At 38.8% G+C, this 25,356-nt stretch overlaps 1 protein-coding gene across 1 annotated transcript in view; it reads right to left on the bottom strand.

Moving 5' to 3' along the window:
- Positions 1-6,982: 6,982 nt before the first annotated feature.
- ROS3 (RNA-binding (RRM/RBD/RNP motifs) family protein) overlaps positions 6,983-25,356 on the bottom strand; it is a 76,972-nt gene continuing 58,598 nt past the window's right edge. Inside the window, exons 3-4 of the mRNA XM_089420684.1 lie at positions 9,709-10,209; positions 6,983-8,274 (exon numbers count right to left, since the gene is read on the bottom strand). Of these exons, the coding sequence (XP_089276810.1) occupies positions 7,141-8,274; positions 9,709-10,209 (1,635 nt within the window). The 3' untranslated portion in view covers positions 6,983-7,140. The remainder of the gene's footprint in view (positions 8,275-9,708; positions 10,210-25,356) is intronic.

The following is a 25,356-nucleotide window of genomic DNA, read 5'->3' as shown; positions in this document are numbered from 1 at the left end:
TTACCAGTGTATCGTAGATCTCCTTGGAGGTGTTCAGCACGAAAACATAGGCCACCAAACGCTTGTCAATTGAGTCCCGGGTGATCTTCTTTGCTTTGACTTCACCCTTAGTGTACTTGTTTCTTGTAGCAGCCGGTGCATTTGATGGAGGCTCTATAATTCTACCTCTCACACAGTCTAACACTCCCTGCTCTTCCAATGTCAGATCAAGAGACATCTTCCATCTGTGTTAGTCAGACTTCTCACGGAGCTTGTCTTTGGCGGGGAAGTGTGATGAGCTAAGTTGCAGGAAACGTTGGAGAAGGGTCTGTTTCCGGCCGGAAACAAAACGGAAACGAGGAAACTCGTTTCTAGCCGTACTAGCCCATTTCTCGAGGAGGAAACATTGCCAGTACGACCAGAAACGAGTTTCCAGGCTGTATGGTGGAGTTTCCTCTTTTAAGTTGACTTTTTTTCTTGTATTTTTATTTTTTTATTTTTTCGCTTCTATTTTTTTATTGCGCGACTAAAATATCTTCTAGATGCTTCTAGATGCCTCTCAAGTTATAAAAAAAGAGGATTTTTTTGAGTGGGGAAGCCTAATGTTCAAGCCTATGGCCCTAATATGCAGTTCATGGTAATGTTAAATTCTTAAAGTAAAAGTGAGATGACTTAGGATGTTTGAGAGTGGTTCGCCCTCATTGGATTTCATATGGAGAAAGTAGAATTTTAGATCTCACTCAAAATCCAGCAGACTTATTTGTTTTTCAGGATTTCAGGATTGGGGTGATTGCAATGTTTCCATTGAATTTTGTCATGTACCAGGGTATGGAACTTGTATTTAATCAAGAGAACCAAGCCCTCTATGTAGGGGAGACTCCCAATAATCAAGAGCACGTAGGGTACTAGGGTATGGAACTTGTATTTAATCAAGAGCACTAAGGTCATTCGACTATGTAGGAGGAGACTCCCAATCAAGCACGACACAAGAAATTAGAAATTTCTCGTGGCTTATTTTGGATATCGTTATTTTCATTATGTGAACATTCATAAGTAAATGTGATGTAAATTTAGAGACTTATAGTTTATGCATTGACAATTGACAATTTAATCATAATGTAATAAATTAGAATGTATCATATATGCTTTACGATTGCACATATTTCTTAAATGTCCTAATATATATATATATATATATATATATATATATTGTGTTTCCCCGTTTCCAAAATTTAGGGGGGTCACGTTTCGTACCCGTGCCCGTTTCAGAAACTCGTACTCGTTTCCCCGTTTCTTGCAACTTAGGTGATGAGGAACCCATGAAGCCTTTTGGCTTTTTCCAACTGTCTTGGGTGATTGCTCTTACTCTTGCTTGGGCTTTGTCTTCACCTCAGCTCTGATACCATGTTAAATTATGGTATGTTCCATGCTTAGAGAAATTTACTTCAATTCTCTTTATTAGCCCAATGTCAATTCTCAATATAGAAATCACATTAAAATAAAAGTAAAATGTTGATAGAACATAAATGAAATTAATAGAAGACAAGCCAAAACAAGAGACACAAGATGTGGCGCTGGCCAAGGACAAACCCCAATGCAGGGAAACCCTTTGATCAATTCTTCTATATTCTTCAATAATTCAGCAGAGAGAGAGAGAGATAATACAATATCACAAATCTGTGATTTACGATTGTGGTAATGAAACCCTTGAACAACAATAGCAAGGGTGATCAATCAACTCCCAAATGTCCCCAAGACAACCTAGGAGAACTCGGTCTCCAACAACAGTGATAGCAACCCAAAACAGTTAATGTAATATGGTCAAAATAGCAGTTAATGCTACAGCATACTACAGCCAGCCCTAACCAGTCAACGTTGTCCCAAATGAGCTCTCCAACAAGTCAATGCACGCTGTCCCTAGCCTAGGAGAGGTTGCCCACATAAAGCCGCAGTCAATGGAGGCAATACGCTGGTCAACGCAGGCCTAAATCACCCCAAATAAGATTGTTGTACCTTCCTGCGTTCTTGCTGCCCTAACTACGTCCTCTCACAATGATGCCCTAGTTGCGTCCTCTTTACCACGTGAGAGTTGCATCCTCTTTCCTTTGTATACCCAAGAGACAAGGAGAGAGAAGAGATGTGAGGATGAGATGAGTGATCTAATGCCTCAAGGTCTCCTCTATTTATATCCCATGTTGAGATTTAGCTGAGGGTGTGCAACATTATTTTACATGTTGGCCGACCTTGACAAATTGTCAAGAAATACAAATAAATTCATATCTCCATGAATAAATGTCGGAATCGGCTGATCATTAGATCAATCTTACACCTCTCAACGAGAGGAATCCAAAAAAAATATCCGCTGCCATAAATAAGATGACCCACATGGAGTTTGGCCCTAGTTTCCAATTTTAACATAAAATAACCTTAAAACCTAGATCTATTAGAGCCTTGGGATTAGCATCTTAAACTTGCATCAAAGAACTACTCCTAGGAAGATGCACCATTAAAAGCGAGTGAAAATATGCATGCATCCACCTCTATCTTCTAGGGATTTGCACCCCATCTAATATTGGAAACTTTCCATGTGCGAAGCACCCTAATTAATTGTGCATACAACCACTAGTTCGAGCAAACTCAAAAATAGAACTGAAACGCTATATATAAAATGAATCTAAACTGGAACTGAAGTGAGGAACTCTCCATCTCTTTCTTCTCCATAAATGCCCCTGTAACATCATTACCAACGTATGGAACTGTTCAAGGAGGGCATACTACTGCTATTGTCATTAACTTTTAAGGCTGTTGTACAGACCACTGTACAGAATTTCTGCTGGAGTACATGCCACCATACGTTTTCTGTATGCACCCAGATCCAGCTGTGTCAATCCACACAGCTAAGTAGCATTCAATGTTGCGGCAGGTGGTATACAGGCCATTGGACAGCCTGTATACCACTTGCCACAGCGTTGAATGCTGCATAACCAGGTGGATAGATGTGACCCCCAGATCTCTGTTTGCTGCTGTCATTAATGGCAATCTGCTGGACACTTTCTGATGTACCTAAACTCCAACAGCACAGACAAAATACAATGAAGGAAAAGATGAAAATGGCATACTAGAAGGTTGAGGGGTTTTTAAGACAAGGTGGGCATATGGATAGCATGAAATGACTGCAGTAGCAGATAGGGAAGTTGCAGCAACAAATGGAATTCCTTGATGTAACTCATGATATATGGATGTATTACCTCATAATAAACAAAAAAATAAAACTCACGAGATTCGAATATCAAGTAAACTTTTTGCCTTTTGTGTCAATACATAGGTTTGTTAATCAACATCGTATCGCTAGCAAGGAAAATAAAATATATGTATACCGTTGCCAACTCTATTAGAAAACTATGCTAATTAGCCAAGGTAATACTAGACTCTAGTCCATGGAAAACAAATATGTCCTCACTGTTACACAATATTGGCTTAGGATTTTCCCAAATGGAGTGTCATCACATGAGATGGGGACTGTTCCCACATGACCGGGGCAGGTCATGAACAGTCACACCATGCAATGAAGTCCTGGTTTACGGTGCTCACAGGGCTGGCACAGTTGTTTTTATAGTTAGATCATGTCATCCAGTAAGCAGTTCCGAGAATGATTGTTGGAGGAGATATCATGACGGGAGAAGGGTTCACAGAACTTATAGCCAAGGTTAATGGTCAGCAGGCAACCACGATGGAGGAAGCAACAGCTCTAGACAGCTCTCCTATTGTTAAACTCAAGCCAGGGATTGGCTATTGGCAATGGACGGTGGCAATCCTAGTATCATGCTTTGGTTTTCTAAGTTTGTTGGTTTTGCCTCATTGTGGTGGTTGTATTTGAACGGTGGTTTGTCTGTGGACAGTTTGGGTTCTTTAGAAGTTAAAGACAAGGTCTGGGGAGTTCCTCAGGTGCCTTTCACAAACTGCCTCCCTGTCTTTTCTTCCTCCTATTCATATAATTGTGGTCGGTCTGGTGCTGGTTCTAGTCACTGTCATGCATAAACCTGTGGAGGACCTGGCAAAGGGAGCTTATATGAGTTTAGGAATTGTCTTTGAGGGTGGTCTCCCTGTGGTTTCCTCATGGGGATGTCTGCTTCTTCCGGGGTGTTGTGCAGATACAAGATGGAACTAGATATTTTGGGTTAATTTTAAAATCTGATTTAAAAAGAAAACAGTGGCAACCCAACACTGCTCTGGTCCTGGTTTCCCAGGTGGCAGGCAACAGACAATGCTGCTTGTACTAATTTTTGTGCCAAAATAATATTAAGATTTTCAGCTTACAAAAAAAGAGCATTGGCCAGGATCAGAAATTTAATCAGTGTGAACAGGGCTGCGCGCTCCGGCAGAAGAAAATTCGCTCTCTAGCTTTCTTCACAAAAAAAATTCGGAAAAACATTTTAAATGCAAATTTTTTTCAAAGAAACAAGAAATTTTTAATAAGACAGCTTAATATTCAAACCTATGGCCCTACTATTGATATGCAATTCATGGTAATGTTAAATTCTTTAAGTAAAAGTGACATTCTCCTTTATCTTTTTTTTTCATCTTTTTACTTAAATTTTTAACATTATCCTTTATCTTTCATTTTCATCATTTTACTTAAATTTTTAATATTACCATGAAACGACTCAGGATGTTTGAGAGTAGTTCCAACCTCATTGGATTTCATATGGAGATAGTAGAATTTTAGATCTCACTGAAAATCCAAGACTTATTAGTTTTTCAAAATTTCAGGATTGCGGGGATTGCAATGTTTCCATTGGATTTTGTCATGTACTAGGGTATGAAACTCATATTTAATCAGAGCACCAAGCCCTCTATGTACCTTGATATTAGTGACATTGGTTGTCGAACTCTTCTATCATGACCCTATTAAAAATGTACCCATCACTCGAACAAAATCTTGACTTGACATGCTATGTTTTTTCTATCTCATGTTAATGCTTAGAGGGCAATATTAACAGTGTTCCACGGGGATGCGTCCTCCAGGGACAAGTGCATACCCCTCGCACCCCACGCACTTGGGACGGGAGGATGTCTTGGGAAACGTTTCCCCACGTCCCCCTTTTGGGGAGACGCGGGGAAACGCAAGGGGGGACATTTCCCCAGTGTGGGGGATGCCTGGGCGTTCCCCTCAAAATGGGCTATGTGTCCCCCCTTAAATTTGCTTGTAAACAATGATTTATGACAGGGAAAATGTAGTATTTGACCATATTTCCCTACTAATGTTATGCAATTCATGGTAGTGACGTTCTCCTTTATTTTTCATTTTCATCATTTTACTTAAATTTTTAACATTACCATGAAATGACTCGGGATGTTTGAGAGTGGTTTCGACCTCATTAGATTTCATATGGAGAAAGTAGAATTTTAGATCTCACTCAAAATCCAGCAGACTTAACAATTTTTCAGAAATTCAGGATTCGATGGATTGCAATGTTTCCATTGCATTTTGTCATGTACAAGGGTATGGAATTAGTATTTAATCAAGAGCAACAAGCCCTCTATGTATTTTAGAGTGACTTTTAGACTCATCACTCCACTGTTTTTGAATTCTAGATATATCAATTTACTATTCCAGGCTTTAGATTTCAATGTCTATTATAGTCTATTTTTCTAGAATGATGAATGACAAATTTAAATTTTAAATCAATTTAGAATCTAGAATGATGAATTTAATTTTTAAATCAATGTAGATTCTAGGATGGTGAATAATGAATAATGAATATGGATCAGAGTATTCCATTATTGAATCTCGTGGTCTATGGATGAATCATGTATGTATTAGTAAGGATGTTGAGTATGGATCAATGTATTTCATTATTTAATTCAAATATGTATGTATTATTGTATTTATGTTTTCATTATAGAATATGAATTATATATATATATATATATATATATATATTAAAAAGGAAAAAAATTATATACCCCAACGTCCCCCTGTCCCCCCTAAATTTCCCTAAAATTTTGAGGTACTCCCACATGTCCCCTTTGTGCGTCTCCTCGCACTCGCGTCTCCCCGTCCCGGAGTCTTGGTGGAACATTGGATATTAATGACAAAGATCCCAAGATATGCAATGAGTTTGATGATATGTAAGTATTTGTTGTAGCATGATTCTTTTGGACGCTAGAGGCCATCTAGAGCCTATTTGTTGATGTTTTTTGGTTCAGAGATGGATTGCACTCGATGCTATATTGGTTATGTGCACCCTTACATGCTATATAAATGGGAACTTGTAACTTGTGGACCTGTGGTTGATGAAGATTATAACTACTAGATGAATGATGTTATATGGTTTAATCCATGTTTTTATGTTTTTTATCATTAATTCATCATTCTACATACTTTTGTTGACATATATGCATCAAAATATATAAAAATATATATTATATAAAATTCGCTCCCAAAATCGCTCCGACCCAGGAGGCTTTTGAAAATGTTGCTCCCTGCTCCTACTCCCAAGCAGCCATGAGTGTGAAACATTCCATTTTGTACAATTTGTATTTCTTGTTTAATACAAAACTTTATTCACCTACACAAAGAAAAACTTGATGAAATTCCATTAAGCTTACATCGTTGTACATCTGTGGGCACTATGAGATATTTATAGTGTGTACCCACTACCCTACTTAATCTGTTATATAATAATTCATTATGATAGCAACCAGTAAATTTTTTTATTCAAACTAACCTTTGTTGGATTAAACATAACCCCAAGGCTTGATATGTAGAATTATTACTTGGTAAATACAATATATAACTGAACATTGGTTGTAAATTATCAAAATAAGACCATTTTCATGACCAAGCACCTTATTCCAGGACATTACAAAGGTGATTAATTGAAAAGGGAAAATGTTCTATATGAAAAGAACCAATTTCAAACAGCACTAAGAAAGTTGCTTCCCAAAAACATTGCCTTTCAACCACATATTTCGTTTAATAAAATAAAACAAACAATAATGAAAATAAACGATTCCTTTCTCAAATAACAGGAGGAACAACACTAAGGAAGACAATTTGGCAGCTCAAATTGGAATACAAGAGAAATCTGCTTGTACAATTTTTCAAATTCCAAGGGCTATGTCAATAAGAGAGTACTACACATACAGCTCCAGATATCAATGCCTTCTTGCAGGATCTACTCCTAACATCTTTATATTTTTTAGGGCCATTTTCCTACGAGCCTTAGCATAACCCCGAACAACTTCCTTGGACTTGAGCCATTCATCTTCTGCATCTTCAGATCTCATAAATGTACAGGTTGAAGAAGAAATTTTGTTTGGTGTAGACAGTTGTAAATCTTTATCTGCTTTGCATCTTTTATCCTGCCTTTGGATTTCTGTTGTTTTCTCCTTGGGTCCTTCTACTGCATCAGACATAATTTTCATCTCACCAACATGTTCAGACTTGTCCTCTGGCTCAAAACATGGAGGCTTAATGGCTTGCCTTCTGAATAATTGTGAAACTTCATTTGAGCACTGAAGCCCCTCTTGAATCCCATTATTTCCACTCCTCTTTGACATTTTTCTGTTTACTTCCAAAGTACCATCCTCTAGAGAGTCGTTATTGGCTGTTTGATCAGTTTCACTCGCGTTGGATTTTACAGCAGATGAAGAATTAGAGATGCCTCCTATAATGCTAGAAAGTGAAAAGGAAAATCTCCCTGTTTCACCAACCAGATCTTTCCAAGAAGCCTTCTGTACCCAGGAGTGAGTATCACCTTGTAATTGTGATACTCTATCACTGTCCTGCACTTTGAAATCAGTGTTAGACTTCACCTCTACTCCAATGTCGATGTTTGAGTTGCCCCGGGCCTCCTCGTGCTGGATTGGACCACAGCCGGTGTCTCCAACTCTAACCCTTTTCCTCACATCTGGTTTGTGCACTTCAGGTTGGTATTCAGGATCCCTCTGAACTTTGAAGTCATTGTTAGATTTCACCTCTAATCCAATGTTAATGTTTGAGTTGCCCCTAGCCTTCTCATGCTGGATTGGACCACTGATGGTGTCCCTGACCCTAACCCTTTTTTTCACCTCTGGTTCATGAACTTCAGGTTGGTATTCAGCATCCCCTTCCACAGGTTGAAAATTTGTATTTTTTGGGGTAATTCTCTTCTGAACATTCATTCTAAAATCATTCTCCCCTGATTTCACGTTGAAGAATTTATCTTTCATGAATGTTGACTCATGTGACTTTTTTCTTGCAATTTTTTTTATGATTCCCCTAGAACAATTCGCATCATCCTGCAATTCCTGCAAAATACAAAAGAGGTTAAAATATAGTAGTGACATCAAATTTACTTGTTTTAAAAATCCTGCATATCACTGTTTTTTAGTTAGTCTTCTTTGTAGCGATGTTAACAGATCTAACTATCTGTAATATTGTACTAAGTTCTGTCAACAGGTCCAGATACTAAAAATCGAATGCTGTCATATTTGAACACAAAGTTACCCGAACTGTGTGTGTCTGTGACTCTGTGTGTGTAGGAAAATGGGACAAGCAAAATGGTTTAAGATTGTAGCCACACACTGAAAAAGTATTCTGATTCTTTCCAAATTTCCAAATAGAATGTTGAATTTAATGCAGTAAACAGAAGCATTGAAAAATCTCAAGCCAACAGAAAAAACAGAAAGAAATATCGAGCTTTGCAGCTTCATTGACATAAAAATATTAGGTTCTTTAAGTGCACACATAAAATCTTTTGATAACACATCTTAAATGAAGCTAAAATAAATACCCCATAAATATTTCTCATTGAGCAAAAAAATCCACCTTCAAATCATTATTGTGAATTTGACGCATTGAGGTCTCCAGTCAGGGTATTCCAACCGCAAAGGAAAGTTAAATATAGTCTACTGAACACAGAGACTCAGCCGTTTCAGAATTTCAAAAACAAGACAGTTAAAGCAGGATGTTTAGAGAGAACTCTTTTCATAAAACTTCACAATATGATTAGATCAAAAACAAGACAGTTAAAGCAGGACGTTTAGAGAGAACTCTTTTCATAAAACTTCACAATATGATTAGACAGGAAAAATTCTACAGCCCCAACCAATGGTTGACGAAAAGATAGTCTATCAAAAAAACATACCTGTGTAACCACAAGCTCTGCAATGAATACAATTGTTTGCTATGAGATTTTTCCATAAAAGTTCACAATATGATAATACAGGAAATTTTCCAGTCCCAACCAATGGTTGACGAAAAGATAGTCTATCAAAAAAACATACCTGTGTAACCACGAGCTCTTCAATGAATACAATTGTTTGCTATGCAAATACAAACTAATGACAAACAAGAACTGGAATAAAGGTTAAATAGCTACAGGTTTTTCTGTAGTAAAACAATGCCATTTGATTAAGAACATAGAACTTAAAATTTAAAGGACAGCTCCTGACGCACACATAGGCAAACAGATTAGCAGAAGAATGTGAATTTTACAAAAATAGCCCTCACATTGGATTTGCAGTAGAAAGAGACAATTACAGATTGAAGGAAATACAGTTTTCCATGGAAGCCAGCAATATTCTAAATTTTTAATGGAGAGCTTACACCTAGAAGCTTTCTTCCTGTTTTGCAACACACACATGCACATAACCTCAAGAGAAGAAAATATATCCTCGATAGAAAAAGAATTCCAAGCAATTTGCAGGAGAGAAGAGCAAAGGGGGAAAAGAATAAGATACCTTGACAACTTGATCTGACTCAGGGCTTACTGTCTCTATATTATCTGATCCCTTTATCAAATCTTGTGCAACAGTTTTAACCATAGGAAGCTCATCTAAATTTTCAACAGCAGCTTCACTATTATTGGACCCTTCAGTATCATCTGAGTCATTAAACTTTTCCATGTCTATTCTGGCACTGCCTGGTCTTTTCTTTGCATATTTATAAACATGTACAGGCTGAGTCTTGTCAGACTGTTCTGTTTCCATCTGTATTTGGTCTTCATTTTCAAACAGTCTTTGCATAACTCTATTCATGATATTAACCTCTTTTTCACATATGCCTCCATCGTAAAGCGTATCATTACCCACATTTAGAACGTTATGATTACTTCCATCACTTTCAGGATTCATGCTGTGCTCATTGTAGCTACAAACCTGAAGTTGATGCAGTGGCAGACTTTCAACACGCTGAAAACTGTACTTATGTTTACCCGTTCCCTTGCTTGGCAAAATCTTGATCTGCATCCATTATAAGCCCATAACCATATCAGTGTCAAAATATAATGTAGTATAAGATGACAATTTTATTGATGTCCCAAGATGACCAAAAAAGTAGGTCCATATGGGACTTAAAGTAAAATCAGTGATGAGAGTCCATGGGAATGCACTAGGCTACTCCAAATGCAATATATAAATAGATAAAATATAGAATCTGCAAAAAAGGACCAACACTAAAAAAAAGAACGAGAGAGAGAAATAAAGAATGCTTTAAGATATGTCATTAGATCGGGATGAGGCTGTAGAAAGTGAGGACTCTCTATTGCCGTGTCCACCATTAAGAAGACAGCAATACATTGTCCAATGTTGTCACTAGGCGGGAGAAGGTCCAAGGATGGGAGGTCCTAGCTAGATGATCCTAGGATGGGCCCTAGTGCCACAAGTAGAGAAGCTCTTACCATTCAAAGACAACAAAAGAAATCTAGTTGGGCTGTACCACCACTGTCAAACTGAATCTAGGACTAGTGAATTGGAACCCCAGATAAGTGTAAGTTGTGTTGATCTCAATCTCACTAACCCCTGAAAAGGGAATGAAAATCTGATACAGCATTTTAGACATATTGAAGGCCATGGCCTACCTTTGCTAAGATTCACCAACCATTGAGTGCAGTCACAAATGTTAAAAAAGGTGTCAAGCTGCCTCTGTGAATAGTGGGGGAGGAAGCTACAAGGACTATGTCATCTATGCACAAAATGATAGAAATAAAAAGCCTGACATAGAAAACAACCATCATCTGTGATCTATAAACTGCCATGGATATTCCACTGGACAGTTTGTCACAATAGATATAATAAAAATAGACAGAAATGAAATCTATACTATGAGGGTTAATTTTTCCTTGGATTTCTGGATTTATTAAACTTCTATTGTTCTACTTATGCATGCAATAAAATGCAAAAAAACAGTGAAATGCAAACATCATGAACACCAAGATATGAACTAGGAAGCCCTTTTGGGAGAAAACCCATTTTTAAGGCAAGGCTGCTCTGCTCTCTTTTGTCTAGAATGGAAACGATGAAAATACAAAGGAAAAGGCAGTCTCTATGGAGTTGCCTAAGACTTGTGGCCTGTGGGCTGCTACAGAACACAAACACCTTCTTTATGAGGGATAATTTTTTCCCAGATTTCTGGATTTATTAAATTACTGTTGTTCTACTCATGCATGCAATAGAATGCAAAAAAGCAGTGAAATGCAAACACCATGAACACCAAGATATGATCCGGGAAGCCCTTTTGGGAGAAAAGCCATCTTGAAGGTGAGGTTGCCCTGCTCTCTTTTGTCTAGAATGAAAATGATGCAAATACAAAGGAGAAAGTGTTGAAGGAAATGTAACTAGGTTCAGTCTTCATAAATGTACTTTTGATATTTGTATTTATCCAAGAAAAAAAAATATTATTTTATAATACATGTCAATGAGTTTCTTGCTCATTGAAATAGGTCTAGCACTATTTAAAGTGCTATAGGTGAGTCAAATAGTCAAAAGAAAAAGGTTGAAGACCTTAAGGGCATGTTACACTTGTATAAATATGTACTAAAGTCAAAGAGAGAACCTCCAAGCAAAGTCAAGTCTCCACCTATGCTAAAGAAGCTCCTTCAAGCATGCAACTCCACCAAAGAACCATCCGAAGTCTACTCTTCAAGTTGGCCTACAAGTCGGCCTAAGAGGAGGGATAGTCCTCTATTTATAGAGGCTGTCCACTCCAATAGAATGCACTCACTTCACTCTGAAATCAGCACAGAAATGAGGACAACAAAAGGACGAAAAGAAGTCTTCTAGGGCAGGCGAAGGAAGGGAGAAAGAAGCCGAAAATTAAGGACTGTCTCTAGGGTAAACTCACAGCCACACGTGCGAAAGGGGAAGGGTCTGCCTGCGGCCATAGCAGCAGAAAAATTACAGTTGACAATATCTCATTGTTTTGGGTGCAAACTAGGCCTACAAGGCCTCTCTCTCAAGCGTGGAAGAAGGGTATGCAAGTGAAGGGTAGAAGACAAGTCTAACATGGTTTAGTGAAGAGAATCCTCCACACGCGTGAAGAATTAGGGCTGCATTGCTGCTCCCCTAAATCTGCAATAGTTGTCAAGAGAAAAAGGTTCAGTTGGAAGGATAGAAGGTCATCATCCTAAGGTAGAAAGACTACATCTCAAGCGAAGGAAGAAGAGGTCAAGGATCATCCTAGAACACACAATCTAAGGTCTCTACAGTTGCCGGAAGAAATACCGAAGAGAGGAAGACAAAGTGCTGGAAGGAAGAGGACGAAGTGCTGCAAGAGGAAGTGATCTTGAAAGGACTTGACTTGTGCTTGGAGGATACTCTTGTCAGGGGTCTAGGGTTTGGCATTGATCGATAGAAGCTTCAATAAGAGAAATTCACAAAAGGGTTTTCCTCTCAAGAGAAGAGAGGTTTTGGCCATGGCAGAGAGAAAACATTTTGTGTTCTTGTTTTCATGTTTTGGTAGCAGTTTGATGAAGTACACACATATGCACTAATAAGAAGGAGAAGAAGAATAAGTTAATAAGGAAAAGTAAAAATACTCCACAAATTGTTATCATGTAACGAAGAATCACACTACACTACTTTGCCCTAGATTCTTCAACATGGTATCAGAGCTAAGGTGACACATCAAGGAAAGGGCAACTCAAGAACACTCATCAAGGAGAAGCATTTACTAAGTAGAAGCATCAAGCCTAGAAGTCTCAATCACTTCAAGAACAAGAAGGGTCTACAATCCATCATTCATCAAGGAGGTCTACAAAGCTAGAAGAAGAACCTTACATAAAGGTACCTACAAAGAAGAGCAGATTGAAGCAAGACCTACATCAAGCTCCAAGTCATCAAGCAAGTCCACTTGAAGAAGGCAACTTGAAGAACATCAAGATCCAGGGAAGACAAGCCATCAAGCCTTCAAGGAGGAAGCAAATCCATTACATCTCAAAATCTATCAAGTAAGTACATGTCCCCTTCTGAATATATATCAATGTCTTTTTGCAATGAAAGCAATAAATTGGTAGGTAACAATAACTTTCTTGCATGGAAGAAGAGGATTGATCTACTACTCAAGGAGAATGAACTCCTAGAGCATGTCAAAGGGAACATCACTATCCCTGCTAAGGAACAAACTCAAGCCTTAGCCAAGTACAATAAGGATGAGACGAGAGCTCAAAGGATTCTGATAGAATCAATCAAAGACTCTCTCATTCCCTATGTCTCCAAGTTTGAGACATCAGAAGAAATTTATGATAAGCTAGTAGAGCTATTCTCAGTGTCCACAACCGGAAAAGTAATATCTCTAGGGAATGAATTATACAAGATGAAGATAACAAAGGAAGGAATAGCTCCCTACTTCATGAAAATCTCTAAAATGAGAGATCAACTTCAAGAGCTTGGGGAAGTCATGTATGACAAAGAGATGACAACTGTAGTACTCAATGCTCTACCTAAGGAGTGGGGAAACTTCACATCAAGCATATATGCCAAGAAGGAAGCAACCACTCTCAGTGAAATGTGGTCTCTATGCAGAACAAAGGAAACCAGACTTAAAGGCAAAGGAATATGTGGGATCAAAGGAGCAAGCATTTGCTACCATGGCCAAGAGAAAGGGTAATTTGGCAAATTTGGTCCACGAAGAACAAACAACAAAGACATGTCCAAGATCCAATCCTTTCGATGCCAAGAATATGGACATTACAAAAGGAATTGTCTTAAGCTTAAGAAGGACAACAACAAAAGAAAGCAGGAAGAAGCTCACATAACTCAAGAGATGAAAGGAGGAGGAAAGAAGCAAAAGAAGGAAGATCCTCCGGATCTCTACTATGACTAGGTCAAACTCTTTAGTTCTAGACTTCTTTCAAAGTTTTGAGTAGTATAGGAGCCTGTAGGAATAGAATAAAATTGCATGGCTAGAAACATCCTCTAGAATCTAAAAGCATAATGTACATAGAGTTCTAGATACTCATGAAGATGTAGCATTTATGATAAGAACAAAAATGCATGAGTAGATATATCTTCTAGAATATAGGAGCATGGTAGATATAGCTCAAGATATTCATGAAGAAGAAGCATAACTAGTATAGGACCTCATCCACAATGAAAGAAAAATTGATCATGATTAAGAATCTTAGAAGACCTCCATCATCAAAGAAAGGAAACATTTGCAAGGCAAGGAAGAAGAAATCTATGATGAAATCTTCAAAATCCTATGATGAAATTCAAAACAAGGTTCATGGACCAAAGCAGATGTCTCATTGAGAATCCCATTCATGGGATTCAAGAAAGGGATGATATGCACGCAAGCTAAGATGAAGCAAGAAGGGCCACACCAAAGGATGATCAAAGGAGAATCAAGATGAGGTATGTATGCATCAAAGTTTAGTCATGTTATCATTTGTATATTATTGAGTCATGGGATAGTTCTATAACATGATCAAGCATGAAAGAAGCTATTTCACCAAGAACATGCTCGAAGGCATGTACCACAATGCAATGAAGGTCAACAAAAGAATATGCTCACCTAAGGAGCATAAGATTGCTGACTAAGAAGCAAGAAGAAATGCTGACAAATCCAGAAAGCAAGCAATGAAGGAATGCTCTGACAAGAAGCATTAGATGGTTGACCTATCCCTCCGAGAAGAAGCAAATGAAGAAAGAGATCAAGCATGAGAATAACACCATGATCACCAAGAATCACTATCTGAAAAAATGCTTTGAAGATATCTCCCAAAGAAGGCACAACAACTCTGATAAAGGAAGAAAGGACCCTTGACACCTATGAAGGGCTTGGAGATATAAAAGGTACAGATAACTGATTCTACTCTATAAAGACTTCATGATAAAGAAGCCATCCAACAAAAGGAAAAGCAATGTTGAAGCAATATCAGGATGAAGTCATGATGGGCTACTAGGTCAGAACATGTAAACAAGCAAGTACAACGAAGCATCCATGAGAAGAATATTCCGAAGCATGGACAAGATGACAAAGGAGTAGCCAAGATGACAAGAAAACCTGATATATGACATGAAAGCCACTTTCCTCGAAGGAAGCAATGACATGAAAAACCAAGGAGGAAAGTGATCGATGGATGGTGCCCTACCTAGAAGAAGTTTGAACAAAGACTTCATGACATCAAGAAAGGAAGGAGATCAAGCAGCTGAAGGACCCACAAAGAAGAAGTTGTTGATGAAGGAAAGAGTCCCTAGTTAAGAGGGAGCTCTGACAGGTCCCTGATCAAGAGGGAGTTTTGGATCACCCCTGATTACAAAGGAGTGACAATTGTGTTTTCCATTTCATGGGTCATGCACTAGACCAGGACTAACAACCGTAAGTCTAGATGAAGGCCATGAATGGAAATGTAGACACAAGATAGACACAACATTCTTGTCTTCACTTGGGAAGAAATAATGAGAGGATTGGGTAATCATCTGGCATCTGATACTCTTTCAGGATGTGTAGGCCATCACAGACAAGAGTAGGCAAGAGGACCAATATTCTTTGAGGGTTGGGAACCCAAGATAAAAATAGTCCTAGAAGGTCATACTCGGAGAACACCTGGATGGGTATGTACCTTGAGAGACAATGATGAAGGTGTCTATAAATCAGGGGTCTCACTAGCATTGTAGCTCATGGTCTCGTAGAGAGATGGAGTTGTTAGTCAAGGCCTTGCACTATGACAATGTTGATGGATATGATGCTATAACAGATGGATTGCTAATCCGGTTTCTCTTATGTGAATTCTTCAAGATTGATAATAGCCAAACACCTTGTAATGTTGTATGAATACCTCCCTAGTTAAGAGGGAGTGTTCAAGGGAATGTAACTGGGTTCAGTCTTCATAAATGTACTTTTGATATTTGTATTTATTCAAGAAAAAGAAATATTATTTTATAATATATGTCAATGAGTTTCTTGCTCATTGAAAAAGGTCTAGCACTATTTAAAGTGCTATAGGTGAATCAAATAGTCAAAAGAAAAAGGTTGAAGACCTTAAGGGCATGTTACACCTTGTATAAATATGTACTAAAGTCAAAGAGAGAACCTCCAAGCAAAGTCAAGTCTCCTCCTATGCTAAAGAAGCTCCTTCAAGCATGCAACTTCACCAAAGGACCATCCGAAGTCTACTCTTCAAGTCGGCCTACAAGTTGGCCTAAGAGGAGGGATAATCCTCTATTTATAGAGGTTGTCCACTCCAATATAACGCACTCACTTCACTCTGAAATCAACACACAAAAGAGGACAACAAAAGGACGAAAATAAGTCTTCTAGGCCAGCGAAGGAAGGGAGAAAGAAGCCGAAGATTAAGGACCGGCTCTAGGGTAAACTCACAGCCACACATGCGAAAGGGGAAGGGTCTACTTGCGGCCATAGCAGCAAAAAAATTACAGTTCACCATATCTCATTGTTTTGGGAGCAAACTAGGCCTACAAGGCCTCTCTCTCAACTGTTGAAGAAGGGTATGCACGCGAAGGGTAGAAGACAAGTCTAACATGGTTTAGTGAAGAGAATCCTCCACACGTGTGAAGAATTAGGGCTGCATTGTTGCTGCCCTAAATCTGGAATAGTTGTCAAGAAAAAAGGTTCAGCTGGAAGGATAGAAGGTCATCATCCTAAGGTAGAAAGACTACATCTCAAGCAAAGGAAGAAGAGGTCAAGGATCATCCTAGAACACACAATCTAAGGTCTCTACAATTGCCGGAAGAAGTACCGAAGAACAGAAGACGAAGTGCTGGAAAGAAGAGGACGAAGCGCTGTAAGAGGAAGTGATCTTGAAAGGACTTGACTTGTGCTTGGAGGATAAACTTGTCAGGGGTCTAGGGTTTGGCATTGATCAATAGAAGCTTCAATAAGAGAAATTCACTGAAGGGTTTTCCTCTCAAGAGAAGAGAGGTTTTGGCCCTGGCAAAGAGCCAACATCTTGTGTTCTTGTTTTTATGTTTTGGTAGCAGTTTGATGAAGTACACACATATACACTAATGAGAAGAAGAAGAAGAAGAAGAAGCTAATAAGGAAAAGTAAAAATACTCCACAAATTGGTATCAAGTAATGAAGAATCACACTACACTACTTTGCCCTAGATTCTTCAACATAAAGCACTCTATGGAGTTTCCTAAGACTTGTGGCCTGTGGATTGCTACAAAACACAAAAACCTTGTCTTATGCTCTCTCTCTATCCACACTTGACTACTCTGCTCTACTATGGAACAAAATGCAAGCAAATAGAATGGAACCCCTTTTCCTCCTAATGGCCCAGTTATAACACAACCCGACAGCCAACTAGGGTTTAAATTTGACTCATTCAACCCTCAATATGAGTTACAATTCAACCATTCTAGAGTCATCCTCATGGTCTCCATGTGGCTAGCCCCTTTTCTAAGTAACAGGGGCTTGCATGGCATACTCTCGATTTATGGTGGTCAATCATGATAGATCAACTCCAGGGAAGCATGACTTTTGCATCCGAAATCTGACTGACATCTTTCTTCGACCACTAGAAAGGTCATTGTATGTAGAATAGCATTAAGTGGTGTTGCACTTAAGCAACGAAGCATTACCCCCCAAAAAAAAAATTTAAGACCTCAAACTGACCTCGAAAAGGTTTCTGACCCCAATTCTCCAAACTAGGTCCCACCGCTAAAATTATTCATGTAAGTTGATTTCTCTATTTTTTCCACACTAAAAGCATTGATATGGATGACAAACAATATAATGATCCAATCTAGATCATACCTCCCATTTTGGGAGGCTTTTGGTCCCTAAAATCCTTTACTGAATAAGGTGAGGAAATTTTTCTTCTACCTTCTCCTTGGAGTGCCATTTAGCCTTACCTGAAAGTTGTCTTTTCAACCTAATCAACCAAAGCTTATGTTTCCCTTGTCTTGTAGCTTCGAACCTTTTCTGCAAAGTCATGTCGTTTGCCAACTTTACCTAAGCATCTGGAACTAAGTCCTCTATGGGAGGTAGGACTTACTCTAGGGTTTAAATTTGACTCATTCAACCCTCAACATGAGTTACAATTTGACCATTCTAGTCATCCTCATAGTCTCCACGTGACTAGTCCCTTTTCTAAGTAACAAGGGTTTACGTGGCATCCTCTCGATTTATGGTTGTCAATCATTTGGGAAGCATAACTTTTGCATTCGAAATTTGATTGACATCTTTCTTCGATGATTGGAAAGGTATTTGTATGTAGAATAGAATTAAGTGGTGTTGCACTTAAGCAGCAAAGCATTACCCCAAAAAAATCATTTAAGATCTCAAACTGACCTCGAAAGGTTTCTGACCCCAATTCTCCAAACTAGGTCCCACTACTAAAACTGCTCCTATAATTTGATTACTTTGTTTTTTCCACCCTAAAAGCATCAATATGGATGAAAAATAATATAATGATCCAATCTAGATCATACCTCCACATTTTGGGAGGCTTTTGTTCCCTAAAATCTTTTACTGAATAAGGTGAGGAAATTTTTCCTCTACCTTCTCCTTGGAGCACCATTTAGCCTTGCCTAGAAGTTGTCCTTTCAATCTAATCAACCAAAGCTTATGATTCCCTTGTCTTGTAGCTCTAAACCTTTCTACAAAACCGTGTCCTTTGCCAACTCCACCTAAGCATATGGAGCTAAGTCCTCTAAGGGAGGTAGGACTTACTCCTCTTCCTAATCCAACATGGATGGCTCATAGAGTTTTAGATTTTCCACATTCACCACCAAGTAATTGTGCATGCATGGGGGTAAACTGATTTATTAGGCATTAGCTCCCACCTTTTCCAGTATCTCGAAAGGACGATAACGCACTTTGATTTTCTTACCAAGGCCTTGTAGTCTCTCCATATTCACTTGTAACCACACTCTATCTCCCACTCCAAATAACTTCTTTGTTATATGTTGGTCATGCCTAGCCTTGTACTTTTCCTATAACTTCTTTGGTGTCTACTATACTTGAAAATGGATTTGTTTGATCCTTTGATCTTCTCAACAAATTTCTCTGCCCTTAAAGCATCCCCTGTGAGATTCCCCCTCACTCCTTGTTATCCATACACAATATCTAAAGGTGAAGGTGGTAAATATCAAAACAAGTTTCAAATGGTGGCTTACTAGTAGAAGTGTGGATTGCTCTGTTATAAAAGTGTTGTATATAGACCAGATTTTCATCCCAAGTCTTCGAATGCTTCTAATTGTAACTTCTCAAAAGTTGTACCAATGTCCTATTGACTACTTCAGTTTGCCCATATGTCTATGGATGGAATGTTGTATACCTCTTTAACTCTGTGTCCATCTTCCCACAATGTAGTCCAAAATGCACCGAGAAATCTAGTGTCCTTGTCTAAAACAATGCTCCTTGATATCCCAAAGAGCACCCAAACTTGTCAAAAGAACAAGTTTGCTACTTCTTGACTCTATTTGCAAGGCATAAAAACACAGACCTTGCTAAAGCTACCAACTACCATGAGCAAGTAGTCATCTCCCTTGTTGGTTGTTGGTAAATCTCCCACAAGTCCATGGAAATGCTTTTCCAAGGATGAGTGGGTACAAGTAAGGAATGGTATATACCTAGTTTCTTATTACTAGGCTTGCTAGAACAACAAGACATACATCCTCTTATGAACCTAGCTACATATTTTTGCATTTTGGGCCATTTCACATGTCTTTGTTTTCCCTACTCCAAAATGCCTTGCAACCTGTTGCGGCTTCAGAATTCTGCTGCAAAAAAATGGGAAATGACCACCTAGTCCGGACCTTAAGACATCTCCTTTTCCGTTTGAAGTGGTGGCTCCGACTGAGGATAATGGAACTAGTTTCCCAATATGGGTTTTAAGATGAGAATGGGTGGTTTATGAATGTTTTTGCAATAGAATAATGATAATCTAAGTGACTTATTCTACCATGTGATTTCTTTAACTTAACTTATTCTAATATAAACCCGGGTGTTCTTGCATGGTATGCGATCTACAAAGATATCCTTTTAACATGTGATAATAAAGATTGAACACAATTAAATGGAGATGATAACGTAAAAGATAATTCCTTTGACTAAATAGTTAGTCAAAGGAATTTATAAAATATATCGCATGTCTAATGAGTTATATATGAAAATTAAAACCTTAGTTATGGCATCAATACAGAAGTGCAATTAATGCTTCACAGAAACAATAAATCTCACATATAATTCATGAAAAGAAAGTTTTGCCACTAATTAAATGTTAACAGAATTATGCATACACGATAATAGTACCAGATGTATGAAGTCCTGCTCATTTGACGAATGACATAGACCAAATTCTTCCTTCAAATCAAATTATCTCCCAAGAATACAGAAGTGCATCAACAAAGGAAAGTAGTCTGATATCTAAAAGAAAAGATCATGTTCCATCATTTCACCAAAGCATTCACAAACTTACAATAGTGCATTCTTTGCAAATGTTTTTGATAAAATTCTAGACCCTTCTCTAAATGCATGAGAAGGGTATAAATACTATTCTAACTAAGTATGCAAAAATAGATTATACAAAATTTGAGGAGGTTTCAAACAACCTTCCTCATTCATAGGTAACTAACTCCAAAAATAAACAAAGATCAACTAAACAGAACTAAGAGGATGACTTGTTGTCTGTCAGCTTGTCCTTTAAATCGCAAATATTGATCATCGGTTGAATTTGAGGAGGTGGCCTGAAATGAGATTTGAGTTGTCCTGTAAAGATTGCGTCGACAAAAGGTGGCAACATCCTTTGAGTCGCATGGAGGGAACAATTGAGGGTCATGATCTGGCTATGTGGCTTGACCAAATACTGCCAATACGACTCCCAGTTGGTCGTAGTCAGTTTCGTAATTGCATCTCTCTGTTTCCCCGCTTTTTCTTGCCAGTCTTTACTCAGGGCAGTTAAGTCAGGCATTTCTTTCGAATTACCCTCCTTCATGAGATTGGTAGCAAACAGGGTATGATTTACTGCCTTAATGATGTTCTTTGATACTCCAGCTGCCCTCGCCAATGCCAACTCGGCCTGTTTTATCCTAACATCCCAATCAGTAAAGAGGATGTCTTTGTGAGTTTCCTCAATCTCAGGTAGATTGGCCTTCTTTCCTTCTTCTGATTCCTGCCATTCAATGAATTCGGAGATCTTGGTGTTTAAATCATTAAACTTCGTTCTCTGGTCAATGGCTCTGTCTGTGAGCTGGTCGTTGGTAATCAGGTAGGGAATGATGTGTGACAGCATCTGGCAGAAATACTCTTGTTGCTTGACTAGAAGAGAATTTGGTTCTAAAGCCTCTTTGATGAATTCTTCAGCGGTAGGAACATCCTTGTACCTATCCAAGGATTGTTGTAATTCTTGGAGCTGGACATTTTTGGCCGATAAGTCGACTTCATGGCTTATTTTCAAGACTTCCATGTCCTGCTACAATTGTGCAAGCTGCTGGGCTGCCTGCTTGTTTGCGCTTGCTTTTTCTATCTCGAGCTCTTGTTCGAGTTGCGCAATTCTTTCCTCCCTTTCCTTTAGCAGAGTAGACACCTCAGTGGCCTTATCCATAGTGGCCGACGCATATGCTCCTGTGAACTGTGACAGTCTAGTCAAGTTCTCGGCCAGATTAAAAGGCATGTCCTTCCAAACAACGTCCATTGGCTCATCTCCAAGTGAGAATTCGGGTGCATCTACCCTTCTTCTTTTCCTCTGCTTTGGACTACAGCCTTGTGGAGAGGGCTATAGAATACATCAAGTGGAGGTATCTCCATCACTTTCAGAACAATTTCTGATGTGGGCAAAGCAGGGATGATTTCAGCATGCTAGGATTTTGTTGTTTCTTGATCCAGAGGTGTAGACCGTTCACCAACAGACTTGGGCTCTGTATCTTGATGAATTTTCGGAGGAGTCCTGAATTCCTCTATTTCTTGAGTATTTGGAGCTTTGGGGGTGACTTGCAATTTCTGATTGAATTGATTCCATTCCTGCTCTAAACTAGTGCCTTGGGCTTCTGAACTTGTCTCTATGGCTGGAGTGTCCATTACCTGTTTTTCGGCTAGTTTCCTGTTGGACTCAGCTGTATTGTCTACATCCTGAACTTTCCCTATGTCTATTGTATTCTCAGTGTTTACCTGAGAGTCCTTTTGAGACCTAGGGGTTGCGCCATTGACAGTGTACTCGGGATAGGCTTATCTTTGGGCTTTAATAGATGCATTGGAATGACCCGAAGCCTCTCATTCCTAAATTCCTGAAATCTTTGAAAATCTTCAGGTTTCAGGTTAGCCTTTGCCCATTCAAGTGCTTGCTCGAAAGAAACTGTTGACTGCAACAAATCCTCAAAGTAATTATCTCCATGATTGTATGCCTTGAGCTTTAGTCCTGTAGTGACATTGTATGCCACATTGTTTGGATTGAATTGCCTTGTAGGCAATGTATGAAGCCCAAGGGCTTCCATTTGTGTTGATTCCTTAGTAGCATGAACAAAATTAGCTAAAGTAAAAGAGCCGCATTTGATAGGGAAAGTAGGCCATAATGACTTCTTGCCATCTTTAAGAACTTTGGTCAGGCCCTTTCCCACAGTCTGGTAGGCAATCTCCCTTGCTAATAGCTTATCAAAAACATATAAGGGAAGGACGTGTGGATCAGCAGTGCTACCAAAAACCCTAATGTAGGTGAACCATTCCTCAATGAAATACTTGCCTACAGCAAGCAAGTTTGTTGCAGCTTCTTGGGAAAACCTAGGGGCTTTCTTATTGAAAATCATTTGGTGTAGGGCCAACACGATAGAATGAGATATCTTGTAGAAGTGAGGTATATAATGTGATTCCCATATTTGCTTATGACTGACATGGATTGGGTAAGGATCTTGTACGGTCCATTTCCAACCCATGGTTGGAAATGTCATGCAAAAGCAAATAGCAACCATAATATAAGCACAAAAATAGAAGGGAGGAGGTTATCTGAAGAGGCTTTCTTTTGTCGATATTCAGTAATGGAGGTGGCTAAGTTGTCAGATAGGATAGAAGGCCAATTGATGATATAGGAATAACACAAGCTTTTATCAAGGGAATCCATTCTATTGAAAACTTAGTGTTATTTGGCAATCCATACAGTCTACATAACATTGTTGCTGCATAATTGTAGGTGTTTGCCAAAGAGGCTATTGCATACATACTCGATTTGTCATACTTGAATTTGTTGTCTAACATTCTCCAAGTCTGAATTAACTTGAAGGGGTCTGGATTACTTTTTGTGAAGTTAGCCACAAATGTGTTGTCGTAGATTTCCTGCGGGTCATGTATGTGATACATAGCCCCTAGGTCTTCTGCCCTGAACGATCCTACGAGCTCCATCCTTGAATTCTTGAATTGCCTATCTTCGATGATAAGGTTTTCGACCACCCATCTGATCATGTCTGTGTAGGGAAGGATTTTGGTTCTTACTCCTATCCTATGAAGGAAAGAACAGGAGGCATCCTTGCATTGAGATCCTAAAGGCTTTGTCGACCCCGCTGTTGCTCTCGTAACAGTAATTTTAGGACGCTTGTCCTCCAGTCTGTTGTAAATTACTTCCCAAATTGTTGCGCCTCCAGCTGCATCGCAAACTGTATCAGTAAAGATAGGAGTCATCTCTGTATTCTCTATCTCAACAATGGTCTTCTTAGTTTGCTTCTGCATCACCTTTCTTAAGGACAGGTCTTTTGTCGCTTGCCTGAACCAGACAAGAAATATCAGCGCAAACGATATCAAGTAATTAAAATTAAAATCCTCTGTGAAATGACTTTGGATCGTGAGAAAGGTTTTTATGGGATACTCGATTATAACTACCCATAACCTGGAGAATGATTATCCTCCCTCGGGCCGCTAAACATTTAATAACCTGTCAACTCGTTTGTTCTTATTATTTAAAACATATTTATTCCGCACGCTTTACTTCCTTAATCGCAGAGCATGGTCTTTAAAGGGGTACTGTGTAGTGCTTATAAGATATCGAGCGAAATGCGATTGCGAAATTTGCAATATCACATTTCGCAAATCGTTAATGTTTGTCATAAGGCATGTTCAAGTTTTTTGTGAATTGCGAGAAGCGATTGCGTAGTGACGAGATGAGGTTATCGCAGCAGGAGACCTTTTTGCATATCGCAATTTTGTAAAGGATTTATAAAATAGTGATGTGAAAAAGTGCAATATGCGATGTGCGATATAAGTTTCCTCCTTATCTCATTTTGCAAGGTTTTGCTAAGTTTTTCTTTAGAGTTAGGGATTATTGTCCTAGGCTTAAAAATTTAAAAGGGTCTCCATTTATAACTCGAATGCTAACAATTGTTGGATAAAAATGGGGGGGTTGTTTCGTAGTACAACACAACCTTGGAGGTATGAGCCTCTCTAATTAACTGCAGTTGCTCACCTTTAGAAACACATAACTTGTCCATCCTATAGAGTAACCCATTATGGAAATGATGGTCAATTGTGTTATCTCCATTATTTGCATGACTCTGAATCTGCAACTGTTCAAACACCTCTTTGAAATACTCATCCTTTGTATATGCCTTTCTGTATGCATCATGGGTAAAAGGCTCCATGTGCATCAAAGTTCCCAAAGCTATAATTTTTTATGTGGGTGGGCCTTGAAAGCATGTTGGTCAACATGTTTGTGTTAGCCTTCTTGCACTTGATTATTAAATGAAATTGTTGTAAAAACCCCATCTAGTTGTATGTCAGGTCTATTGTAACTTCCCTTAGGCATGTAGGTACTACAACGACTATTGATTAGTGTAGATGATTGACTCCTTCCCCATCATATAGTGTTTCTACTTTTTGACAATTTCACCAAGGCATAGAGCTCCTTGTCATATGTACAGTAGTTGAGAAGTGCCCTGTGAAACACTTCAAAATGGTAGCACACAGGCCTTCCTCCCTACACCAAGATTGTTCACACAGCATACCCACTCGCATCCATCTCCACCTCGAAGGGTTGTTGCAAGTTTGGTTATGCAAAAACTAATGCTTGATTGATTTTCTTCCAACTCTTCAAAGGCCTTTTGTTGACCCTTCCCCCATTAGAAACTCTTGCCACTCAATGTTATGGCATGGAGTTGTGTGGCTACTACTGAAAATGAGACTATGAATTTCCTCAGGTACTATGTTGCCCCAACGAAACTACT

Source organism: Pinus tabuliformis, chromosome 4_1 (assembly GCF_031772625.1).
Source record: "Pinus tabuliformis cultivar Carrire ecotype Pingquan chromosome 4_1, CPIR1, whole genome shotgun sequence".
NCBI classification, from domain to species: domain Eukaryota; kingdom Viridiplantae; phylum Streptophyta; class Pinopsida; order Pinales; family Pinaceae; genus Pinus; species Pinus tabuliformis.
The sequence above is the reverse complement of the archived record's forward strand: the minus strand, read 5'-3'. Positions and strand labels throughout refer to the sequence as shown.